We start from the raw sequence: 21736 nt of genomic DNA on the forward strand, positions 1-21736 counted from the left end.
AGCAGTCATTGAAGAGCAAAGCCATGTGAAGAGCAAAAAATCTTTTTCAAATAGATTAACTCACAGTGAAGTCAAAGGCGGCATGAGTAATTACCAACAAAACCCACAAATCAATATGTCCTCTCTTTTTTTTTTTTTTTTTTTTTGTCTTTTTTGTGACCGGTAAGGGGTTCACAACCCTTGGCTTGGTGTCACCCGCACCACGCTCAGCCAGTGAGCACACCGGCCATCCCTATATAGGATCCGAACCCGTGGGCTGCACTCCCAGCGCTGCACTCTCCCGAGTGTGCCATGGGGTCGGCCCATGTCCTCTCTTTTCTAACTTGTGAACGTGCCTTCATTATTTTCTTCTCAGTAAGTCTTCTTTATGGACAGTGTTATTACTGCTCTACTGCAATAGTCCCTTGGCATAACAACCCTGTTCATTATAGGAAAGAATTTGGGAAGAGGCATATGTGCATTGGAGTCCACCCAAAAGGTTGAGTTAGTTAGATTCCAGGAAGCTCTTATTAAAAAGTGGCCTCACCTCCCCCATCCCCAAATGGCATCATTGCATGAGTCACACAGAGAGCATTATACAGAAGCCATAGGATTTAGTGAAATTTGGGTACTACTTTTTGCTTTGCAGAAAATTGATGAGTTAATCAATATAGTAGTATATATTTTATAGCCGTAGTTAAACTCCCCATAGATCTATTTAATCATCTTATATAACTCTTTTACCAGCTCTGTCTAATTTATAAAAATAACATTATCTAAAGACAGTTGGTATTTGTGGTTGCTCTTTGTTTTCTGTTGGTATCCACCAGACTTGGCTAAAATTCAGGTAACCAACAACTGAGCTATTTCCAGCTTGCTGTGGTCAATGCTGTGGAAATTATTGCTGAGATAAATATACTTCTGTGAAGAACATGACGAGCACTGGCTGGATTGCCCTGGGATTTCATGAAACACTAGCCAGAAAGAAGTATGAATGTGGGAATGTCCATAACTCAGATTGTTCTCCGGTCTTAGCGATACGAACTAAAGATGCAATTATGGATTATGATTTACAAGTTGCATTCAGGTCAGCAAAAGCTTGCTAATTCTCTCTCCTCTTGACCACAGCTTGTATCCTTTTTCTTCTTTGGAACATGATACCAGCTCTCTGGGAGGAATTCAGTGGCAAATAAGAGTAATGAGACATTTAGTAAGACTAAAGTGACTTTACATGTTTATTAATAAGCTATGGATAATAATATAGCCCAAAGAAAGGAAAACTAGTCACTCCTTTTGAGTACAGCAAAGCTTTATCTTTATTTTTATTGTACTTTTACTCATGGGTCAGTCTTTCAAGTCTGGGAATGTGCAACAGATATTCTCATCCCTTCTGCAGATTGGCAAGCAAAAATGTACAAATCTCAAAAGATGATACTGAAAATGCTAGCAGGGATTTTTCAATATAATTTGCCCAGTGTTTTCAAATGAATAAATAAAAATTTTCATCTATATATCCCAAAACTTCACTAGTCCTGGGCAGCTGTAACTGAACCTATCCCTCATATCTGAGGTGAAGGAATTAAAGGATACAGTCACTTACTGTAAATACCTTAGGAAGAAAAAAAAATCTTTTTTGAGAGCTGATAAGATTTCTGAGTTATAGGAAGAACCCCAGAAGATGATACAAATGCTTTAGTGGAAGAGATTACATTGATTAATGAAATTGATTTTCTTTTTTTTATTTTACCATCTACTTATGCATGTTTGTGGGGTACACTGTGTTGTTTCAATGGATGCATATACTGTTCATTGATTCAGTTTGGTAGATAGCACAGCTTTGTACCCATTGCTTCACTATTTCCCCTCATCCCACGGCCAGCCCTCTCCCCTCCCAGCCTCTGGTAACCATTATACTAATCTCTACTTTTATGAGAACCACTTTCCCCCGCCCCCAGAGTCCACATATGAGTGAGATCATTCAGTATTTGTCTTCCTGTGCCTGACTTATTTCACTCAACATGATGGTCTACAGTTCCATCAGTGTTGCTGCAAATGACAGAGTTTCATTCTTTTTTATGGCTGAGTAGTATTCCATGGTGTGTGTGTATATACATACACATATATATATATATATACACACACATATATATATGTATGTATATACACACACACACCACATTTTCCTTATCCAGTCATCCATTGATGGACAGTTAGGTTGGTTCCATGTCTTGGATATTGTAAACAGAGCTACAATGAACATGGAAGTACAGGTATCCCTTTGACATGATGATTTCCATTCCTCTGGGTATATACCCAGAAGTGGGATTGCTGGATTGTATGAAGGATCTATCTGTAGTTATCTGAGAAATCTCCATACTGTTTTCTGTAGTGGTTGTACTAGTTTACAGTCTCACCAACAGTGCAGGAGCATTCCCTTCTCTCCACACCCTCGCCAGTATTTGTTATTTACTATCTATTTTATTATAGCCAGTCTAACTGGGGTGAGGTGGTATCTAATTGGCATTTCCCTGATGACTAGTCATGTTGGGCATTTTTTTCATGTACCTGTTGGCCATTTGTATGACTTTCTTTGAAAGATGTCTATTCAGCTCCTTTGCCCATTTTTTAATTGGATTATTTGGTTTTTTACTATTTAATTGCTAGTTCCTTGTATGTTATGGATATTAATCCCCTGTCAAATGCATAGTTCATAGTTAGCAAAAATTTTCTCTATAGGTTGTTGTTTCACTCTGTTGATTGTTTTTGTTGCTGTGCAGAAGCTTTTTAGTTTGATGTAGTCCCATTTGTTTATTTTTTCTTTTGCTGCTTGTGCTCTCAGGCTCATGTTCATAAAGTCTATGCCCAGACCTAGTTCCTGAAGTGTTTCACCTATATTTTCCCTTAGTAATTTTATAGTTTCAGGTCTTATACTTAAGTCTTTAATTCATTTTGAGTTGATTTTAGTATATGGTGAGAGGTTCATATCTAGTTTCATTCTTCTGCATATGTATATCCAATTTTCCCAGCACCACTTGTTGAAGAGGCATAACATAATTATAACTGCAAAGCTATTATAACCAAAACAGCATGGTACTGGCACAAAAATAGACACTCAGACCAGTGGAGTAGAATTGAGAACCCAGAAATCACCCCTCAAGCCTACAGCCATCTGATATTGGACAAAGGCAACAAAAATCTACATTGGAGAAAAGACTGCCTCTTCATTTGTATTTTGATAGGGATTGTATTGATGTGTAGATTGCTTTGTGTAATATGGACATTTTGATGATGTTAATTCTTCCAACCTGAGAACATGGCATATCTTTCCATTTATTTGTGTCTTCTTGATTTTTTCTTTTTTCATTTATTTGTGTCCTCTTGATGTCTTATAGTTTTCATTGTAGAGATCTTTCACCTCCTTGGTTAAATTCATTCCCAGATATTTCATCTTTTTGCTACCTTTCCTGAATGGGATTGCTTTCTTGATTTCTTTTTCAGCTATTGTTTTATTGGTATATAGGAAGGCTAATAATTTTTCTGTGCTGATTTTGTATTCTGCCACTATACTGAGTTTATTAGTTCTAGTAATCTTTTGGTGGAGTCTCTCGGGTTTTCTACATATAGGATCATGTCTCCTGCAAATAGGGATAGTTTGACTTCTTTCCAATTTAGAGGCCCATTATTGCTTTTTCTTGCCTTACTGCACAGGCTAGAATCTCCAGTGCTGTGTTGAATAAGAGTGAGGAAGGTGGACATCCTTGTTTTGTTCCAGATCTTAGGAGAAAGTCTCCAATTTTTGTCCATTCAGTGTGATATTAGCTGTGGGTTTGTCATATATGGCCTTTATTGTGTTGAGGTACATTCCTTCTATACCTAGCTTGTTGAGTGTTTTTATCATGAAGGGGTATTGGAATTTATCAAATGCTTTCTCTGCATCTATTGAAATGATTATATATTTTTTCTTTCATTCTGTTGATGTGAGTTATCTCATCTATTGATTTGCATATGTTAAACTATCCTTGCATCCCTGGGATGAAATCCCACTCGATCATGGTGAATGACGTTTTTAATGTGTTGTTCGATTCTGTTTGCTAGTATTTTATAGAGGATCTTTGCATCTGTGTTCATTAAGGATATTGGTCTGTAGTTTTCTTTTTTTGTTACATCCTTTTCTGGTTTTTGTGTGAGGTTAATGTTGGCCTCATAGAATGAGTTTGGAAGTATTCCCTCCTCTTCAGTTTTTTGGAAGAGTTTGAAAAGAATTAGAATTAGTTTTATTTTAAATGTTTTGTAGAATTCAGCAGTGAAGCCATCTGATCCTGGGGTTTTGTTTGTTGGGAAACTTTTTATTATTCCTTCAGTCTCATTACTTGTTATTGGTCTGTTTAGGTTTTCTAGTTCTTCATGATTCATCCTTGGTAAGTTGTATGTATCCAGGAATTTATCCATTTCTTCTAGGATTTCTGGTTTGTTTTTTTATAGTTTGTAGCAGTCTCTTACAGTCCTTTTTATATCTGTAGTATCAGTTATAATATCTCTCTTTTAATTTCTGATTTGAGTCTTCTCTTTCTTCTTTGTTAGTCTAGCTAAAGGTTTGTCAATTTTATCTTTTTGAAAAACCACCTCTCTGTTTCATCAATCTTTTTTTTTTTCAACTAATTCATTTATTTCTGCTCTGATCTTTGTTATTTCTCTCCTTCTACTGCATTTGGTTTTGGTTTGTTCTTGTTTTTACAGCTCCTTGAAGTGTAATGTTAGGTTGTTTATTTGAAAGTTTTTCTTCTTTTTTCGTGTGGGCATTTATTTCTATGAACTTTCCTTTTAGACTGCTTTTGCTGTATCCCATAGGTTCTGGTGAGTTGTGTTTTCATTGTCATTTGTCTCCAGGAATTTTTAAATTTTCTTTTTTGATTTCTTCTTTGACCCACTCATTGTTTAGGAGGATGTTGTTTAATTTTCTTGTATTTGTACAGTTTCTAGTATCCCTTTTGTTGTTGACTTCTAGTTTTATTACATTTTGGTCAGACAAGATAGTTGATATGATTTCAATTTTTTAAAATTTGTTGAGACTTGTTTTGTGACCTTGTGTTGAGACTTGTTTTGTTTTGTGACACATATGATCTATTCTAGAGAATGTACAGATGAGAAGAATGTGTATTGTGCAGCTGTTGGATAAAATATTCTGTGTATGTCCATTAGGTACAATCGTCCTAGAGTAGAGATTAATTCTGTTTCCTGGTTAATTTCCTGTCTGCATGATCTGTCCTATTCTGAAAGTAGGGTATTAAAGTCCCCAACTATTATTGGGTTGGAGTCTATCTCTTCCATTAAGTCTAATAGTAATTGCTTTATATAAGTGGATGCTCCAGTGTTGGGTGCATATATATTTGCAATTGTTATATCCTCTTGTTGAATTGATCACTTTATTATTACATAATGATCTTCCTTATCTTTTTTTTTACTTTCCTTATCTTGAAATCTGTTTTATCTGATATAAGTGTAGCTACTCCTGTTCTTTTTTAGTTTCTATTTCCATGAAATATCTTCTTTCATTTCTTCACTTTTAGTCAATATATGTGAAGTAAGTTTCTTGTAGGCAGCATGTTATTAGTTCTTGCTTTATAATCCATTCAACCACTGTGTGTCTTTAAATTGGGGCATTTAATCCATTTACATTTACAGTTATTATTGATACATAGAGACTTGTCACTGCCAATTTGTTACCTTTTTTTCTGGTTGTTTTGTAGCTCTTCCCCCCCCCCCCTTTGGTCTTACTGTCTTCATCTGTGGTCAAGTAGTTTTCTTTAGTACTATATTTTGATTTCTTATTCTTTATTTTTAGTGTATTTCTTACAAGTTTTTGTATTATGGTTACCATAAAGCTTACCAAAAAAACCATATAGTTATAAGAAATTATTTTAGACTAGTAACAACTTAACTCTGAAATTTAAGAAAAATGAAAAAACCAAAGCCAATTCTATGCTTTCATATCATTCATCCCCCACTTTTCCACTTTTTCACATTTTGTTGTTTCAGGTTACATCTTTTAACATTGCCTGTCTCTTATATGGTTCTTGTATTTCTTATTGTCTTGTTAGGTTCTTCCTTTAGTCTTCATACCAAGGGTGGAAGTGGTTTATTCACTACCCTTAGAACATTGGAGTATTCTGAGGTTGTCTGTGAACCTACTCTACTAATGAGTTGTAAACCTTCAAATGTTTTCTTGCTACTCTTTAGTGTTATTGTCTTTCAGATTGAAGAACTCCCTTTAGCATTTCTTGTAATATAAGCCTACTTTTTATGAATTCCATTAGCTTTTGTTTGTCTGGGAAAGACTTTATTTCTCCTTCATGTTTTTTTTTTTTTCCTTTTTGTCTTTTTCCGTGTCCGGCAATGGATTGCAACCCTCAGTGTCGCCCCCGTACCGGACCGGGACCAGCAACGGGATCGCAACCCTCGGCATTGCTCCCACGCCTCGCTCAGCCAGTGAGCGGGAACTGGTCTGCATGTGGGATCCGAACCCTCGGCGGTAGCGCTGCCGCGCTTCCCAAGCGGCGCACTATAGCAGTGCGCCACCGGGCCGGCCCTCTCCTTCATGTTTGAATGTTCTGCTCGATACATTTTTGGTTGACAGTCCTTTTCCTTCAGCACTTTGTATGTATCATACCTTTCTCTTCCAGCCTATAGGGTTTCTACTGAGAAATCCACTGAGGGACATATTGGAGTGCCATTGAATGTTATGTGTTTCTCTTTTCTCTTGTTGCTTTCAGTATTCTTTCTTTGTCATTGGTTTTTGATAATCTGATTATGTTATGCCTTGGGGTGTTCTTCTTTGGATTGAATTTGGTTGGTGACCTCTGAGCTTCCTGAATCCAGATGAGCTTCCTCCATACTTGGAAATTTTTCAGTCATTATTTTCTGTAGTGTGCTTTCTAGGTCTCTTCCTTTTTTGTTTCCTTCAGGTAAACCATTTGTGCAGAGGTTATTTTCTTTGAGGGAGTCCTATAATTGTTGCATTTCTATTTCATCTTTTTCTTATTCTTTTTCCTTTTTGCTCCTCTGACTGGATAATTTCATATGTTGTGTCTTCAAGCTCATTGATTTTTTCCTCTGCTTGATCAAGTCTGCTGTTTGAGCTTTCTATCAAGATTTTCAATTCACATAATATATTCTTTATTTCTAGAATTTCCATTTTCTTTTTTAATTGATTCTATTCCTTTGTCAATTTTCTCATTCTCCTTTTGAATTGTTTCCAAATATCAGTTTCTTGTGACTCTCTGAATATCCTTAAGAGGGTCATTTTGAATTCTCTGTCACACATTTCATAAATCTGCTGTTCTTCTAGGTCTATTGCTGGTGCCTTGGTAGTTTCCTTTGGTGGTGTCACATGTCTCTGTTCTTTCTTGATCTTTGTGTCTTTATGTTGATGCCTGCATATTTGAGGGGAAAGCTACCTTGTTCAGGTTTTATATGTGTTTGGGAGGTGTTAGACCTTTTCTGGGTAATATCAGAGCTTTAACTCTGATATTTGAGTTTTGGGTTTTTTTGTTTGTTTGTTTATTTTTTCCATTCTGTGGCAGATTCATAGCTACTGTTACCACCCAAATGCTGCACTGGAACTAGTTTGCTGTCCTGTAGTTACTTTCTGACTTGGGGGAAACTTCCTAGGGGGACTGGGACTTGAGTCTGTGCCTGAGCTAAATTGCTGCTTAGCAGCTGTTTCTCAAACTGGACAAAGCTTTTTGTGCAGGCCAGATTTTAATTATTGGCCTTTTAGTCACTTTTGGGTTATGTGGGGTCACCACAAACTCAACTGGGCTGTGTGGAAAGTTTGGCCTAGGATCAAGTCTTTCCCATACACTGTGCCCCTTCCATTCTTATCACACTGACCAGTCTCCACTATGTGGCACTCATGCCAATCAGAAGGGAGATGAACTGCCCACACTGCACCCTGATGCACCCCTGTTAGTTCAACTTCCCCCCGGCACTGCAAACATTTCCCGCAGCTCCTTGTGCTGGTAGCTGCTCCTTGTCTTGTACCACGTTGGCCTCAGGAGGGACTGGGGCTTGGAATGATTGGAGTGATCCGTCCTCCATCTCACATAGTCTTTCATGCCTTCACGAACTCCGCAGGTCTCTCCTCCTCCAGTGATCTTAGGAACTTATGATTTAATAGTTGTAAATTGTTCAGTTGTATGGGAGGTGACCCCAGGGATCGTCTATTCCACCATCTTGGTGACATCACCAGTGAAGTTGATTTTTTAAATCCAATAACGTAGAGAAAAATCTAAGGATAAAGAAGAACTAATCTGAATGAAGTCAGTTCTTAAAAATCTCTTTTTTATTTTAAATTTAACATTTCAAGGATGCTGGGACGTTCAATGTAACCCAAGGAGCAAGGAAGTAAACACCTAGAGAAGAGAGATTTACATATTCTAATTAGACATTTCTCATTTGTGAATGAGGCAAAGGATTTAAGAGACAGGCATTAAGTGCCAGATAACAGATTTATTGAGAGTAGATAGGTAGGTGTTAATTTATTGTTTCTCCTTCTACACCTGTAAGTTCATGCTCTGGACTTCTGGCCATGGATATGTTTTTGGGCAGGTCCTAGAACTTCCATTGCTCCTTTTAGGAACAAGAACAGTCCTGTCAGTAAGTTAAAACTTCCATCTATTTGAATACAACATCCAGATTTGTATCCAGTTTAAGGTTTGAGCCCTCCCCTACCACGGGCCTGCAGTATGAGGTCAGCTTCTCATCTGCATTGGTCCACCTCCTCCCAGGTTAGCCACCTCCTATTTCAGATCCCTCTGGAGTTGAGCTGGAGGAGAGATGCCTGGGGGATAGGCACATCCTATGGGGTCATGCTCTTGTCATGTGGCATATGGTCTTTGTGTAGCAGTTATACAATTGCTGCCTCTTTCTCTTCTGGGGCCCTTTTGTAGTTTTCTTAGCGAGCCTCAGACTGGGAGCCTCCTACCACAGTTCTTTTGATAAAGCCTTAGCTGGCTGCTCCCCCCGGCTGACCCTGAACCTTCCTCTACATCCCCCTTCCCACATGCCCCCGCCCCTGGATTCTGACCTCTGCTCAGTCATCTGACTTTCTGGGCCAAGCCCCTTCAGGATGGCCGATGGCGGCTCATTGGTGGAGTCTGTGTTTGGCCTTCCAGGGAGTAACAGTTCTTGGCCTCACCCTGAGCAGAAGGGCACCTCTTTCCTATGCGGCCATTTCTTACTCTCTCTGCTCCATCACGAGGCAAATGTGTCCCTCACTAAACTCCAGGGGATACCTGTCAAGCTTCTGAGTAGTTATCGAAGCCCTCATCATTTGACCTCAGAAGGGCCCTGGCAGTTCTCTCCAAACAGATTTAAATTCTTTCTCCTGTCAGTCTGGGAGGGTGTGGTGGGCTGAGGCTGATGGAACTGGTTTCACGTTTCTTGGTATATCCTGCATGGTTGACCTAGCACCTTACTTCAGGATGTAAAAATATTTGACATCCTCAGAATTATGGATTTATAGGCCTGCCTTTGGGACCTCTGCCAAAACTTTGAGACAGAGGAAGGCCCCTTTCATACACTTAAATAAACTAAAGTGAGTCTCGGGTATTTTATTTCTTTTAATCATTCCCTTTAAACCTAAATTTTATCCCTAGTTATTTTCTTTGACCTCGTCAATCTGGATCTCCTAGAGCAAGTTATAAGCTGGACCACCAATATTGGTGGCAGGGTGTTGGATCCCTTCCCACAGATTCTGAGCAGGTTGTTTATGGATGGTGAGGGAAGGAGCCTCAGATGGTGGGTGTCCCTGGGACTATCTCCTGTTCAATCCCACCTGCTGGGGAACAGGGACTCTTGCCTGGCAGGACTTCCAGAGCAATCCAGGACCTTTTCTTCTGCAAGGCCAGAGCCTCGGTAAGCAGTAAACACTGATTTCTGCCTGTGTTCGTTTTTCATTTTACAGTTTTTGTGGCCATTAGAGGAGATAAGATTTATAACCAAATTATGACTCTCCTTTTAATAACTGAATATAAAAGCAGAAAGCATTATTCTCTTTAAGTGCTTCATGGAACTCCATCTTTTTTGATTTGTTATCATTCCAGCGGATTTTAAAATATAGAGAAATTTTGAAGCTAAACAGACCCAGCAAGAGAGCTCATGAATAATTAAGTCCATCTAGAAGTCCTCATGAGAGACCATTTACTTGTTCTCGGAATCCATACACTAGTGAGAAACAATACACTTGCTGTACAAGCTCCTGGGCAGTCAGCTTCTCACAGGAGTGATGCTCAGGGAGAAGAGAGCAGAAAACTTCCCACACTAATTCTTTGCTCCAAAAGATCCAATTTTATCCCATGGCTTCAACATGTCAGTAACACAATCTGTTATGTGGCAATTGAATTGGTACGTTCTCAATAAATAATTTCGAGGCTTAGTCATTATTTCCTGAAGGTTCACCAAATTAGTAACATTGCAGGCTAATGACTCAATTTCGTTTTAATGTCATTGTTCATATTCTTAATACGCATAGGTCATGACCTATTACATAACACTTATTGTAGGAACACACAAGGGACCATTGTGATTCTAATTTTATATCATTGTTGTTTAGCACTTTAAAATGGGAAAGTGGGAGGTTTCATATGATTCTTATAATTTTAAAGTTAAAGCATCTGTTTTTATTGGGAAGAAAAAGTTAACATCTCTCACTTGAAAGGATTTTTATTTTCCAGATTCATAATAAGGATATTTCCACAATCATGATTATGCAGCCAATTCTGAGACTCGCTGGCAAGGCTTCGCTACCAGAATGTTCCTGCTGGTGGAAGTGAGGCCTCACAGGAAGTGTCTTGCTGTGAGAGCTTTGCTAAATCATAACCTTCCTCTGTAGACTCCATCTCCCCCCACTCGTATACCCTGTCCACCAGCAATTCCTAACAATCCTAATTCCAAAATAAAACTGGGATCTGGCTGCTTGGACCACCTTGTTCCAGCCCACCCTCATTTTTCTGCGGCTACTTCAAGAGGCTCCTAATTGGTCTCCAGACCTATTTACATAGGACAGCTAGAAGAATCTTGTATATCCTCACCTTAAAACCCATCAACAGCTTCTGATCTGGAATAAAATCCCAACCCCTTGCCAGGGCTCCCAGACCCTGCCTGATCCAGCCTTACCCCTCCTGCCTCATCTCTTGCCCCTTGAGCTCATGGTGTTCTCACCCCCCCCCCTCCTTTCTGTGATCTATTCCACCCAAGCTCTTCCTGACCACAGGGCCTTTGCACTTGTTCCTCTACCTGGAATGCTTATCTTTGTCCCTCAGGGCTCACTCACTTCTCCTCCTCAGAGAAGCCTTCCTTGACACCTTCTGTAGGAGCCACCCCTTCCCTTAGTTATTTCACACCTCCCTCTTGATTTCCCCATCAGATGTCTCCTAATCAGTAATTACGCCTATTTGTCTACTAGGATACCTGCTTTGCAACACCAGGGACACTGTATACCTTGTTCATTGCTGAATCCCCAGTGCAAAGACCGAGTGCCAGTTGTATGGGCTCAGTTTTGCATTTGTTAAATGGAGAGAGGGAGGAAGGGAAGGAATGTTATGTGCAGACACTATGTATACATTGATTTTTCCTATGTGAAATTATCATTGAACCTGTAGGGCTACATATCTTGCCATGTTTTAATTACTTAAAATTGTTGGCTTATTTTTCACCAATTTAATGTTGCCGTTGATTTGCAAAAGCTGTATTTCTAATTTCAAACCCAGGATCATATGAAGTAGCATTTTGAAGTAGGTCACTTTATGCCCTCTGCTCTTTGCAAAGGGAACTTCGGGATCTAACCCTAACCCTGACCTAACTTGTCTGTACGCAGTGCTGACATTCAGCCACATGCTGAATTAAAGTATTAAAAGACTTCTGTGCATTGGTAATTAGTGTCTGCCTGCCTTTACTGTGAACTCCTAAGTGTCCTTCCCCCTTCCTTGGGAGGTCCCAGTGGGCACTACTGGGGTAGGCCCGGGTGTCAGGCATGGATGCCAGCAGGGAGATGGTGCCCCTGAGAAAGGCACTGGCATCCTAGTGAGCAAAGCCTCGACGCCCGCCTGCCCCTGCAGCCTGGCCACCTTCTTAGAGTCGCCCTTGTGTTGCTGCTTGGGGAACTGCAGCCTCTGCACTGTGTCGTTTCTGTTAAATATCACCTGCCACATGTGAGGGTACTTCAAAAAGTTTGTGGAAAATGGAATTAAAAGATAATACAAATCTTTCTATGAACATTTTGAAGACTCCTCATATGCCATTTATAGTTAATACTCTGTTGTTACTTAATCTTTTTGCCTGAATCTTAAGAATTTCCTACTTCCCCCAGATAGTTGTATCATATTTTCTTTAACTGGTGTGTGGGTAATGTTCCTCAAGTAAGAAGACTTTAAGATCTCATACTATAATTTTAATATGAACTTTACAGAGAATAATCTTAACATTATTGTATTAGTCCATTTCTGTTCCTTATAACAGAATATCTGAGACTCAGTAATTTATAAGAAAAAGTAAGTTATTTCTTACATTTCAGGAGCTGGGAAGCCCACAGTCTGGGGGGCCCATCTGGTGAGGGCCTTCTTAGTGGGAACTCTCTACAGGGTCCTGATGGTGACCAAGATATCTCACGGCAAGAATGGGCTGAGCAAGAGAGCTAACCTGCTCACTCGCTCTCCTTATAAAGCCATCAGAACCATGCCCGTGGCAACCCATTAAACCATTAAACCATTACTCCATGAATGGATCAGTCCATTCAGAAGTGCACAGTCCTCACAATCTCATCACCTCTTAAAAGCTCCACCTTTCTATTACCATAATAGGATTTCCCACCCTCTTAATGTTACAATCGAGGTCAGAATTCCAGTACATGAATTTTTGGGGGGATACATTTAACTCATAACAGTCATTTCAATACTGTAGTAATATCTATTGTAATTATTTACCTGCTAGAGTAAAGATAAGCTTGGTCTTAAAAACCAGTGATTTTTCTTTTTTGTGTGTGTATGTAAATACATTTTTTAAGAATTTAGCTGATATGGGTCAGCTGAGGACCATACCTTGGCACTAGGTTCTCTCTCTACTGCTTTGTTACGTACATTAGAATGTTTGCTGTGCTGAATCTGAATTCAGTCACTTCCTATGAGAATTATTTGGAGAGTAGGATGGAGGATGGAACTCAAATGTTCTCATCACAAAGAAACAATAAACTTTTGCAGTGATGAATTTGCTAACTACCCTGATTTGATCATTACACATTGTATACATGTATTAAATGTAACTCTGTATCCCCCCAAAAAACAATGTTTATATAAGCAATAAACAGTAATTTGAAAGTTTAAAAAAATAGGATGGAGACTGATCTTTAAATTTTTACTTATTTGGGCTGGGTTTTTTGTTTGTTTGTTTGTTTGTTTGTTTAAACTTCTCTATTCCTGCTCTCTTCAAACCACACAGAGTACGTTTCCTGATGGGTGGACGTCACGGAGAATTTAAGTTCCTGCCTCCCTCTGGCTATGCCCCTTGCTACGAAGCCTTACTTCCAAAAGAGAAGATGAGATTGGAGCCTGTCAAAGAATATAAGCGTGACACTGAAGGTGTTAGAGATCTGCTGGGTACCACCCAGTTCCTCTCCCAAGCCTCTTTTATCCCGTGCCCCATAGACACCAGTCAGGTAGGTTCAAATTGCCTATAGGAGGAGACCTACAGAGATGAAGTAATTGTGCTAAATTCTTCTTTTTCCCATGTTGTCTTCAAACCATTCTTACTACACATTCTGTAGAATTGCCATGTAATATAAACAACTATCATTCTTCATGTTTCCACCACATGCACACGTTGAACTCTTTAAGGATTTCTCAGTCAATGATCATGTTGAGCGCCTGCTACAACAGGACAGGCAGAAATATTTGGGTATTCTCTGGGAATATGTAACTAAGTTGAGGATAGACGCAAATGTATTATTTTTTAAAAGGCTGAATGTAGTAAACGCAAAATGAATAGAAGGCACAAGTAAATTCTAGAGACATCCTTTAGGCTAGAATGTTTCTAGAAATCTGTATAGGGAGAATGGAATTCAGACAGAGGCTCTAATAAGCATAAATGGGGAGGGGTGTCCAGGGGTGTTGTAACAGGGATGGGATAAATATGGGTCTAGAAGTAGAAACACAATGTTGGGACAGGTGACAATGCTCTCATATGGCTGGATGCTTGGAAGAGGAGGAGCAGGTGGGAGAAGAGTTGGAAAATAAAAGTGAAAGAAACGGGATGGTGTGGAGGGCTTTGGAAGTGCTGATAAATGGATATTTTCTTTCCCTTTCCAGGGTCTATATTTTGAGAAATAGACATTTACATGGTATGGCAAGGGGCATGCAAGAATTTTCAGCATTTCCTACACACCAGTGCTATTTGAATCACTATTGTAGAAGTTAGAGAAAATAAACTAAAAGAGACCTTGCCCCTATAGAACTTGGTGTTAATAGCTTGTACTAATACAGCTCTTTTCGCCTGTAGAATGTCTCTAGCATGTATTTTCCCATAATATCCATGTGACCCTATTACATTCAGCTGGTTATGTGTTTATCAGTTTGCTACTTTCCTCCTCTAGCTAATGATTGTAAATTCCTATAGAATAGAAACTAGCATTTCTCTGCCTGCTTCATAGAGCCTAGTACAGCTGGTTGAATGTAGGGGCTAGTGAGAATGTTGATGGGAAACCAGGAGGAGTTTCTGAGCTAGAGGCGATCCTAGGAATTGGATAGTATAATTCCTATGTATTCTAGATGTTGGGGGAAAAAACTTCTCTTCTACCCTCCTAGTTCTGTAATTGAGGGCCTGCAAATTAAAGTCAGATCTGACAAAATAGCAAGAGAAAAAAAAACCAAACAGATTTTAATCACCTAGTACACAAAGAAATGTGACTCAGGGAGGAAGTTAGAATTTGGAGCATATATACCATCTTAATAGGGGAGCAGGAGAAGGCACATCTGAGAAAACAGATGATTTTTAGGAAAGATAAATGGGTCCTTAAGAGAATAGATGAGAGACATGATAGTTTTATAACAGTGTCTGTTTAGGTGTGGTGCTGACCTTACTTTTGTGGTGAGAGTCACTCTTCCCAAAGAAGAAACAGTTCAGTTCTGTGAGAGGCTCTTTTTTTAGGCAGATAAGGGGAGTACAGGAAAAAAAAAAAAAAAAAACAACCCTTTCCTGCATCAGTTGTTTCTAAAGTGTCTTCAGCTCAAAATAATCTTTATGCCACTGTGGTGTATTCTGGACCCCTTCATAGACAGGAAGTTTGAGGGCCAAAGACTGAAGTTGGACGCAGGGCTGCTAGTGTCCAAGCACAGAGAGGACAGGAACATAAGTATGATTTCTGTCTGGGCTACCTCTCCTTACGAAGTAATCAGAAATGTGTGTGTTTCTCAGACAAGGCTTCCTGGAAGAAGCTGGCCTCAAAAAGAGTTCTTTAAAAGAGAAAGAGAGAGGGGCCGGCCCGGTGGCGCACTGCTACAGTGCGCCGCTTGGGAGCGTGGCTGCGCTCTCGCCGAGGGTTCGGATCCCACATACAGACCGGTTCCCACTCACTGGCTGAGCGAGGTGCGGACGCGACACCGAGGGTTGCGATCCCGTTGCCTGTCCCGGTCCGGTCCGGGCGCGACACTGAGGGTTGCGATCCGTTGCCGGACACGAAAAAAGGAAAAAAAAAAAAAAGAAAGAAAGAGAGAGGGCAAGTTTCAATGTGGGAGGAAAGGAGGGTTTGATCCAAAAATGAGAAGAGGTCTCTAAACATGCAGAACTGAAGATCTGGAAATCACAGAGCAGAGATAAACTTATAAGCCAGCAGAATTTTGATGTTTTGACCCGAAGCTGAATTTGTGGGGACCCTAGAACTAAGGAAATGTTGCTAGGAAATCAAATAATAGGGAAGTTCTCATTGGAAGGTGCAATTTCTTATTTTAAATGAGACCTTGCAATTTTTTAGACTCTACCGTTCTGTGAAATTAATGTCAAAGGGGAAGTAAATATAAGATACACAGTCAACTCTCCATCTGTCTTAGGCATGTTAACCAGTTGGCAGACTAAGAATTGCTAACAAGGGCACTTAATGCCTGGCCTAACTAGAGCCCTGTCTAGATTCTGCCCCAGCCCCTTGCCAAGCACTGGAAGAAAGGAGCCCAACTCCAAGCAGCCTTCCCTGGGGACTCTAGACTCCCAGGAGGCAATTATCAAGCCAGCTACTCAGTCCCACATAGTCACCTATTGAGGTCATTGAAATTATGGTTTGGGGTTGTTTGTGGAGGCTTCTTTCCATGGTAACTATACTTCCATTTCACTGAAGCATTGTGGTTCCTCTAACCTGAAAATCTATTTTCAGGCTGTGATTAACTAAGGAACACTTATTTAAACAGATTACCTTAGTTAACCAATATAATCCAAGTACAGTTGTAACTTGTTTGCTAATAATTTTCCTCATTTTGCTCCTTATCAAAACATTATGCCACTTGTTAGCTGTGAGAGACAAGTGACCTCGTGAGAGATAGGAGCAAAACACCAGGCAAACACAGAGAAACTCTCCCTGGAGGTAATCAGGTGGTGACATTTGAGCTAAATTCAGAAGGATAGATACTGAGAGAGTTTCCCAGGTGTGTGTGTGTGTGTGTGTGTGTTGTATGCATGGTGTGTGTGTTGTATGCATGGTGAAGAGTATTAATAAAGATAAATGTTACATAGGTAAAGGCACAGAACTATGAACCAGTGTGGCCTTTTGGGCGAATTTCAAGAAGTTTGAAAAGAATGTGTTTGCAGAGACCATGATGACAAAGTTGAAGAAGAGCACTGTGTACTTGGTCAGTACACCTAGTCTTGTCTTAGGAGTATCAAAGAACACATGGGCGACACTCACAAGGAGAGGGTTTTGATGTGATTTTGTTGTTGTTGTTGTAGACTTATCACTCTGACTGCTGTGTGAAGGGTAGATTGGTGAGGAGTTGGGGAAACCGAATGTGAGGCTCTTGCACTGGTCCAGGGAGAAAACAATGTGGTTGAGCATTGTAGAGGAAGGGACCCTTCAGACTCTTAGGAAATAAACTTGATAGATCTCATGACTGACTAGATAGGGGAAGTCATGCCATGGAGAAAGGAAGACAATAGGAGGCTTCCAGGCTTGAGGTGATGATGGGGCCATTCAACAAAAAGAGAAAATAAAAGCAGGAAGAGAAAAGACTTTTGAAGGAAAGATCATGAATTCAACTTTGGATAACATATTGTGCTCACTTTGATGAGAAATCCCTGCAGGCAGTTGGAACCGGGGGTCTAAACTTCAAGAGAGACCCCGGCTGGAGATGCGTCAGCTTGGGAGTGATCATCTGCAGGTGTGGGGCGGGTGCAAGGAGGAGCATGGAGTGGGGGAATGAGGCGAGGGAAGCATTCGCAGGTGAAGGACGGGCAACACAGGTATCTGCAGAGAAGATGAGGGGGATGGTCAGAGAGGAAGCCAGGAAGGGAAGAGGATGGCTGGGAGCGGGGAGGTCAAGCAGGGCGGGGTGGGAGGGTGCAGCCCTCCTGAGTGACATGCCACAGAGTTCAAATGGGGCACATGACCCTGATAGATGTTATGATAGATATCACTACCACTGATTCTTGCAGTTCTGGCTTTACACGTGCTCCTTTTCCTGTAGGTTGTTTTGCCACCTCACTTAGAGAAGATCCGAGACAGACTGGCTGAAAACATCCACGAGCTTTGGGGAATGAATAAAATAGAGCTTGGCTGGACATTTGGCAAGGTATGTTTCAGCGGCCAGGCTGGCATGGAGGGTCGGCTTGCCTTGCTCCCTGGAAGGTTCTTCAAAGACTCGAGTGAGGACAGGAACCCCATGAGCCCCAGCGCACTGCCTTTCTCCCGCTGGTGTCTGGCTCCCGCTGCAGCCTGGGCTGCTCGTCCAGCAGTAGTCAGGAGTGCCCAGCAGACCCACCCTACCCTGGTGGAACCGGGCTCCTCCTGTGGGCTTTTTCCCAGATGCGGGTTGCTTTTAGCTGGGGCATATCAACAGCAGTCGCTCCTCAGCACCTCCTTCAGAACACTCGTTTTTCCCCTTCTTCTCTTCAGAAAAAGCTGTCATCTCTGCATGGGTGGTGGAAAGTGGTGGACTCATTGTTTTGCATCAGAATTTGTTTAGTATGGTTTTCAGATGTATCACTAAGATTAAAGGACATTCAGAGCAGGTTAGGGAATTTCTTTCACTAGAAAGCATTTTTCAAAGAGGATATAAATTGACTTTGTTCTGTGATTTGTGTAAGGTCGTGTCTGAGGGCAGAAGGATAGTGAATTCTGAAGCTTCCTGTGACCCTGACATTCTCAAATGGTACACACTCCAGCTCAGTTACTGAAAAGTTCCTGCACTCTAGCACTTACGTGTTTATATAGCTGCCTTAAAATACTCTCCTTATATATGACCACTCTGCTTTCTGGTCTTCCAGCACCACAAACCTCTCCTTTAGAGACGTTTACCATGATTGCAATTTTAATTTATTTGTACAATAATTTTATTACTGTTCCCTGCCCCATTAGACTGTGTGCTTCATAAGTCTGGGGCTATCTGGGCTCACCACTGAACTCCTGATGTCTAGCTCAGTGCCTACCATGTAGTACAGGCACTCAACAAATACTTGTTGAATGAATGAATGAAATAATCAGTGTCTGGGTCTGCACTGTCTAATACAACAGTCATGAGCCACATGTGGCTACTCAGCACTTGAAATGGGACTAGTCTGGATTGAGATGTACTGTAGGTGTAAAATACACACCAGATTTTGATGACTTAATATGAAAAACAATGTAAAATATCCCATAAATAATATCTTATATTGATTACTCGTTAAAATGATAATATTTTGAATTTATCAGGTTAAATACATTACTAATATTCATTTCACCTGTTTCTTCTTTTCTAATGTGTCTGCTAATAAGTTTGAAATCACAAATGTGGTTCATATTTATGGCTGACTACATTTTTATTGGATGGCGCTGGTCAAGATTCTATAGTCCTTTATGTACTGAAGAATGCTACCCTTCAGTAACATTATGGTTATGTGACTTTTGGACAAACAGGAGCACAACTAGCACGTGTAAAATTGCTTCTCTGGAAAAGTATGTTCTAAATGCCGACATATGCTAGAAATATATCCACAGAGCACAAGCCATTGGCAACTTGGGGACTGTATGTATGGCTCACTAGAGAGAAGTTCATCTGTTTGTCTGTCAGCAAGTTGCTGTCTTTGTCTTGCCTGATGTGGATTGCCTGAGCCATGTTTCAAAGTATGTTTTTTTTTTTTCTGTTTTCCAATGCAGTGCTAGCTGTCAAAATTTAAATTGTATTTTTTCTTATATTGTCACCTAGGTTCGGGATGACAATAAAAGACAACATCCCTGCCTTGTAGAGTTTTCAAAGCTCCCCGAAACTGAGAAGAATTATAACCTGCAGATGTCAACTGAAACCTTAAAGTGAGTGTTTAATTGAGTTGAAGTTGTACAAAACAATGAGTGCATGATTTAATGCATTATAACGAAACTGCAAAGGAATGTCTCTTCTCTGAAAACATGACACATTCTGATAAGTTAGAGGGGATGATGATTATTCATGTCACAAGAGGATTTAGCATAGTGAATAACAAATCTATCATTATTATTTAGTATATATTTCTTCAGAGACCATTTGCTGTTCGCTAGGGATGGGAAAAGGTAGGAGGCAGAAAAAGAAGAGAAACCTAGAATCAAAGGACCAAGCACCTTCTGTAGTTCATATTAAATCAACAAAAAAATATATTTCTAAAAACCAATGAGAAATATTGTCTGATTTACTAAAATTCAACTTTAAAACAACTTTTAGTTTCTCCATGATCCTACCCATGGGCCTAATTAGACCCTAACTTTTCTAGCCCAAGTTGGTATCTCCCAGTTTGAATTCCCTTTGTGCTTGTCACCTGTTCTCTCTTCTTTGTATTTTCCCTATTCTCTAGTTGTCCGTGCAGAGCATTTTAACATTGTGGGTTTATTGGTGTAACGATGCTCTGTATGGTGCCTTGTCTCATAGGCTCATATATGTGATACCTTCCATTACATTGATGTCTCTCGAGGGAAAAGCTTTGTACCTCATGGTGTCAAGCACAGCCCTAGGCACTACACAGGTATCACACAGTAAATGTTTGCAGACCTGTGGATTTGATGTTAGGATCCCATCCATTCCCTGGAATTAGAAGCAAGGTGCAATTCTAATGTGAATTGGAAAATGTCTCCAAGAGGGGCACATAAGCTTCTCTTTGGTATTCTTATGCTTGCTGTCATCTAAATCAGGAGGTAGCAAATTATGGCCCATGGGACAATCAGACCAGCTACCCATTTTTGTACATAAATCTTTATTGTCACAAAGCCGAGCTCATTGGTTTGTATATAGTCTTTGGTGGTTTTGCTCTGAAATAGCAGTCGAGTAGCTGTGACAGAAATGAATGGCCCAGAGAGCCTAAAACATTTATTGCCTGGTCCTCTACAGGAGAAGTTTTCCAGGTCTAAATGAATGGCTGTTGTGTGTTTATCAGTTAGGACTGGGTTAGGGTTCTTCCCATCCTTTATCTTTCAGTTGACCCTAGTTTTCTCACTCTGTTACATCACAGAACCCTCCTGGCCCTGGGGTGCCACATTGCTCATGTTAATCCAGATGCTGAGGAGGATCTCAAGAAGGTCAAACTGCCCAAAAAGTAGGTGATTTTTAGTGGTCAAGTTTTTACTGCTTCAGCCTGTGTTGTTAACCTGGGAGGGTGGGAGGCCCATGTACATAGGCAGGTGACAGCCCAGATACTTGCCAGCACCAGCTCAGATGGCTCCCCCAGTTACTCAGACACTCTGAAACCCTCACCTAGAAACCTGTTAAAAGAGAAGTATTTCAGGATTTTCCCTCTTTTTTGCTCCTTCTTCCCGGACCTCACACTACTAACATCAGTTTTGAGCCAGGAGGTACAGAGACCTCAGAGGGGTGCACTGTCTGGGTCTATAAGAATAACAGTTGGCACAGGAGCTTGAAAATGGTTCATAGCCACAGCAGAGATTCACTCCTCTGGCATCGAACCAGCCTCATTAATCTTTTGTGGAAATGGGTGTCTCTGCCAAGATTTAATTTGGCCCCCTCGATCTGTGTGTGTCCTGCTGTCCTTGCCACCCTCTATGGTCAGTCAGAATTACACATTCTCACATATCCTGATGCTCCTTCACAGGCCCATCCTCTGGCTCCCTGGATCACTGGCACATATGCCAGCCTTGGGTGCACACACACTCACAGGTGTCATCATTACTTGGGAGCCGAGGCAGTGCCAGCTTTAATCAAATGCTAATCTTCCCCTTCTTTCCTTTTAAACTCCCAAGCTGCCAACCTCCAGTCTCACAGGCAGCTCCTGGTGCCAAGAAAGGCACGTCTGAGAGGTAGCAGCCCCAGGGGCAGACTGCCGGCCAGGCTGCTGGGGTCGGTACACAGTAGTCAGTGCATGTCGACTCTTTGCCCAAGAGTAGGCTTCCTGAGAAGGTGGATGTGCCTACAATAGACACTGCATCTCATGCTGCTCAGAGGATCCTAGGTAGAATGAGCCCTGGTCTGCAAGTCATCACATTTAGGTTCTGGCCCTGGTCTGGGCAGTCAGTAGCCCGAGGGCCATGGACACTTCTGGACTCTCATTC

The 21736-nt window shown here is 40.8% G+C and overlaps 1 protein-coding gene across 1 annotated transcript in view; it reads left to right on the forward strand.

The window, feature by feature from the left end:
- Positions 1-13470: 13470 nt before the first annotated feature.
- Positions 13471-21736, forward strand: part of RYR3 (ryanodine receptor 3) — a gene marked incomplete at its 5' end in the record, with an annotated part of 211225 nt that continues 202959 nt past the window's right edge. Inside the window, 4 exons of the mRNA XM_008584044.1 lie at positions 13471-13687; positions 17694-17798; positions 19413-19516; positions 20683-20766. Of these exons, the coding sequence (XP_008582266.1) occupies positions 13471-13687; positions 17694-17798; positions 19413-19516; positions 20683-20766 (510 nt within the window). The remainder of the gene's footprint in view (positions 13688-17693; positions 17799-19412; positions 19517-20682; positions 20767-21736) is intronic.

Source organism: Galeopterus variegatus, unplaced genomic scaffold (assembly GCF_000696425.1).
Source record: "Galeopterus variegatus unplaced genomic scaffold, G_variegatus-3.0.2 Scaffold3133, whole genome shotgun sequence".
In the NCBI taxonomy this organism is placed as follows: domain Eukaryota; kingdom Metazoa; phylum Chordata; class Mammalia; order Dermoptera; family Cynocephalidae; genus Galeopterus; species Galeopterus variegatus.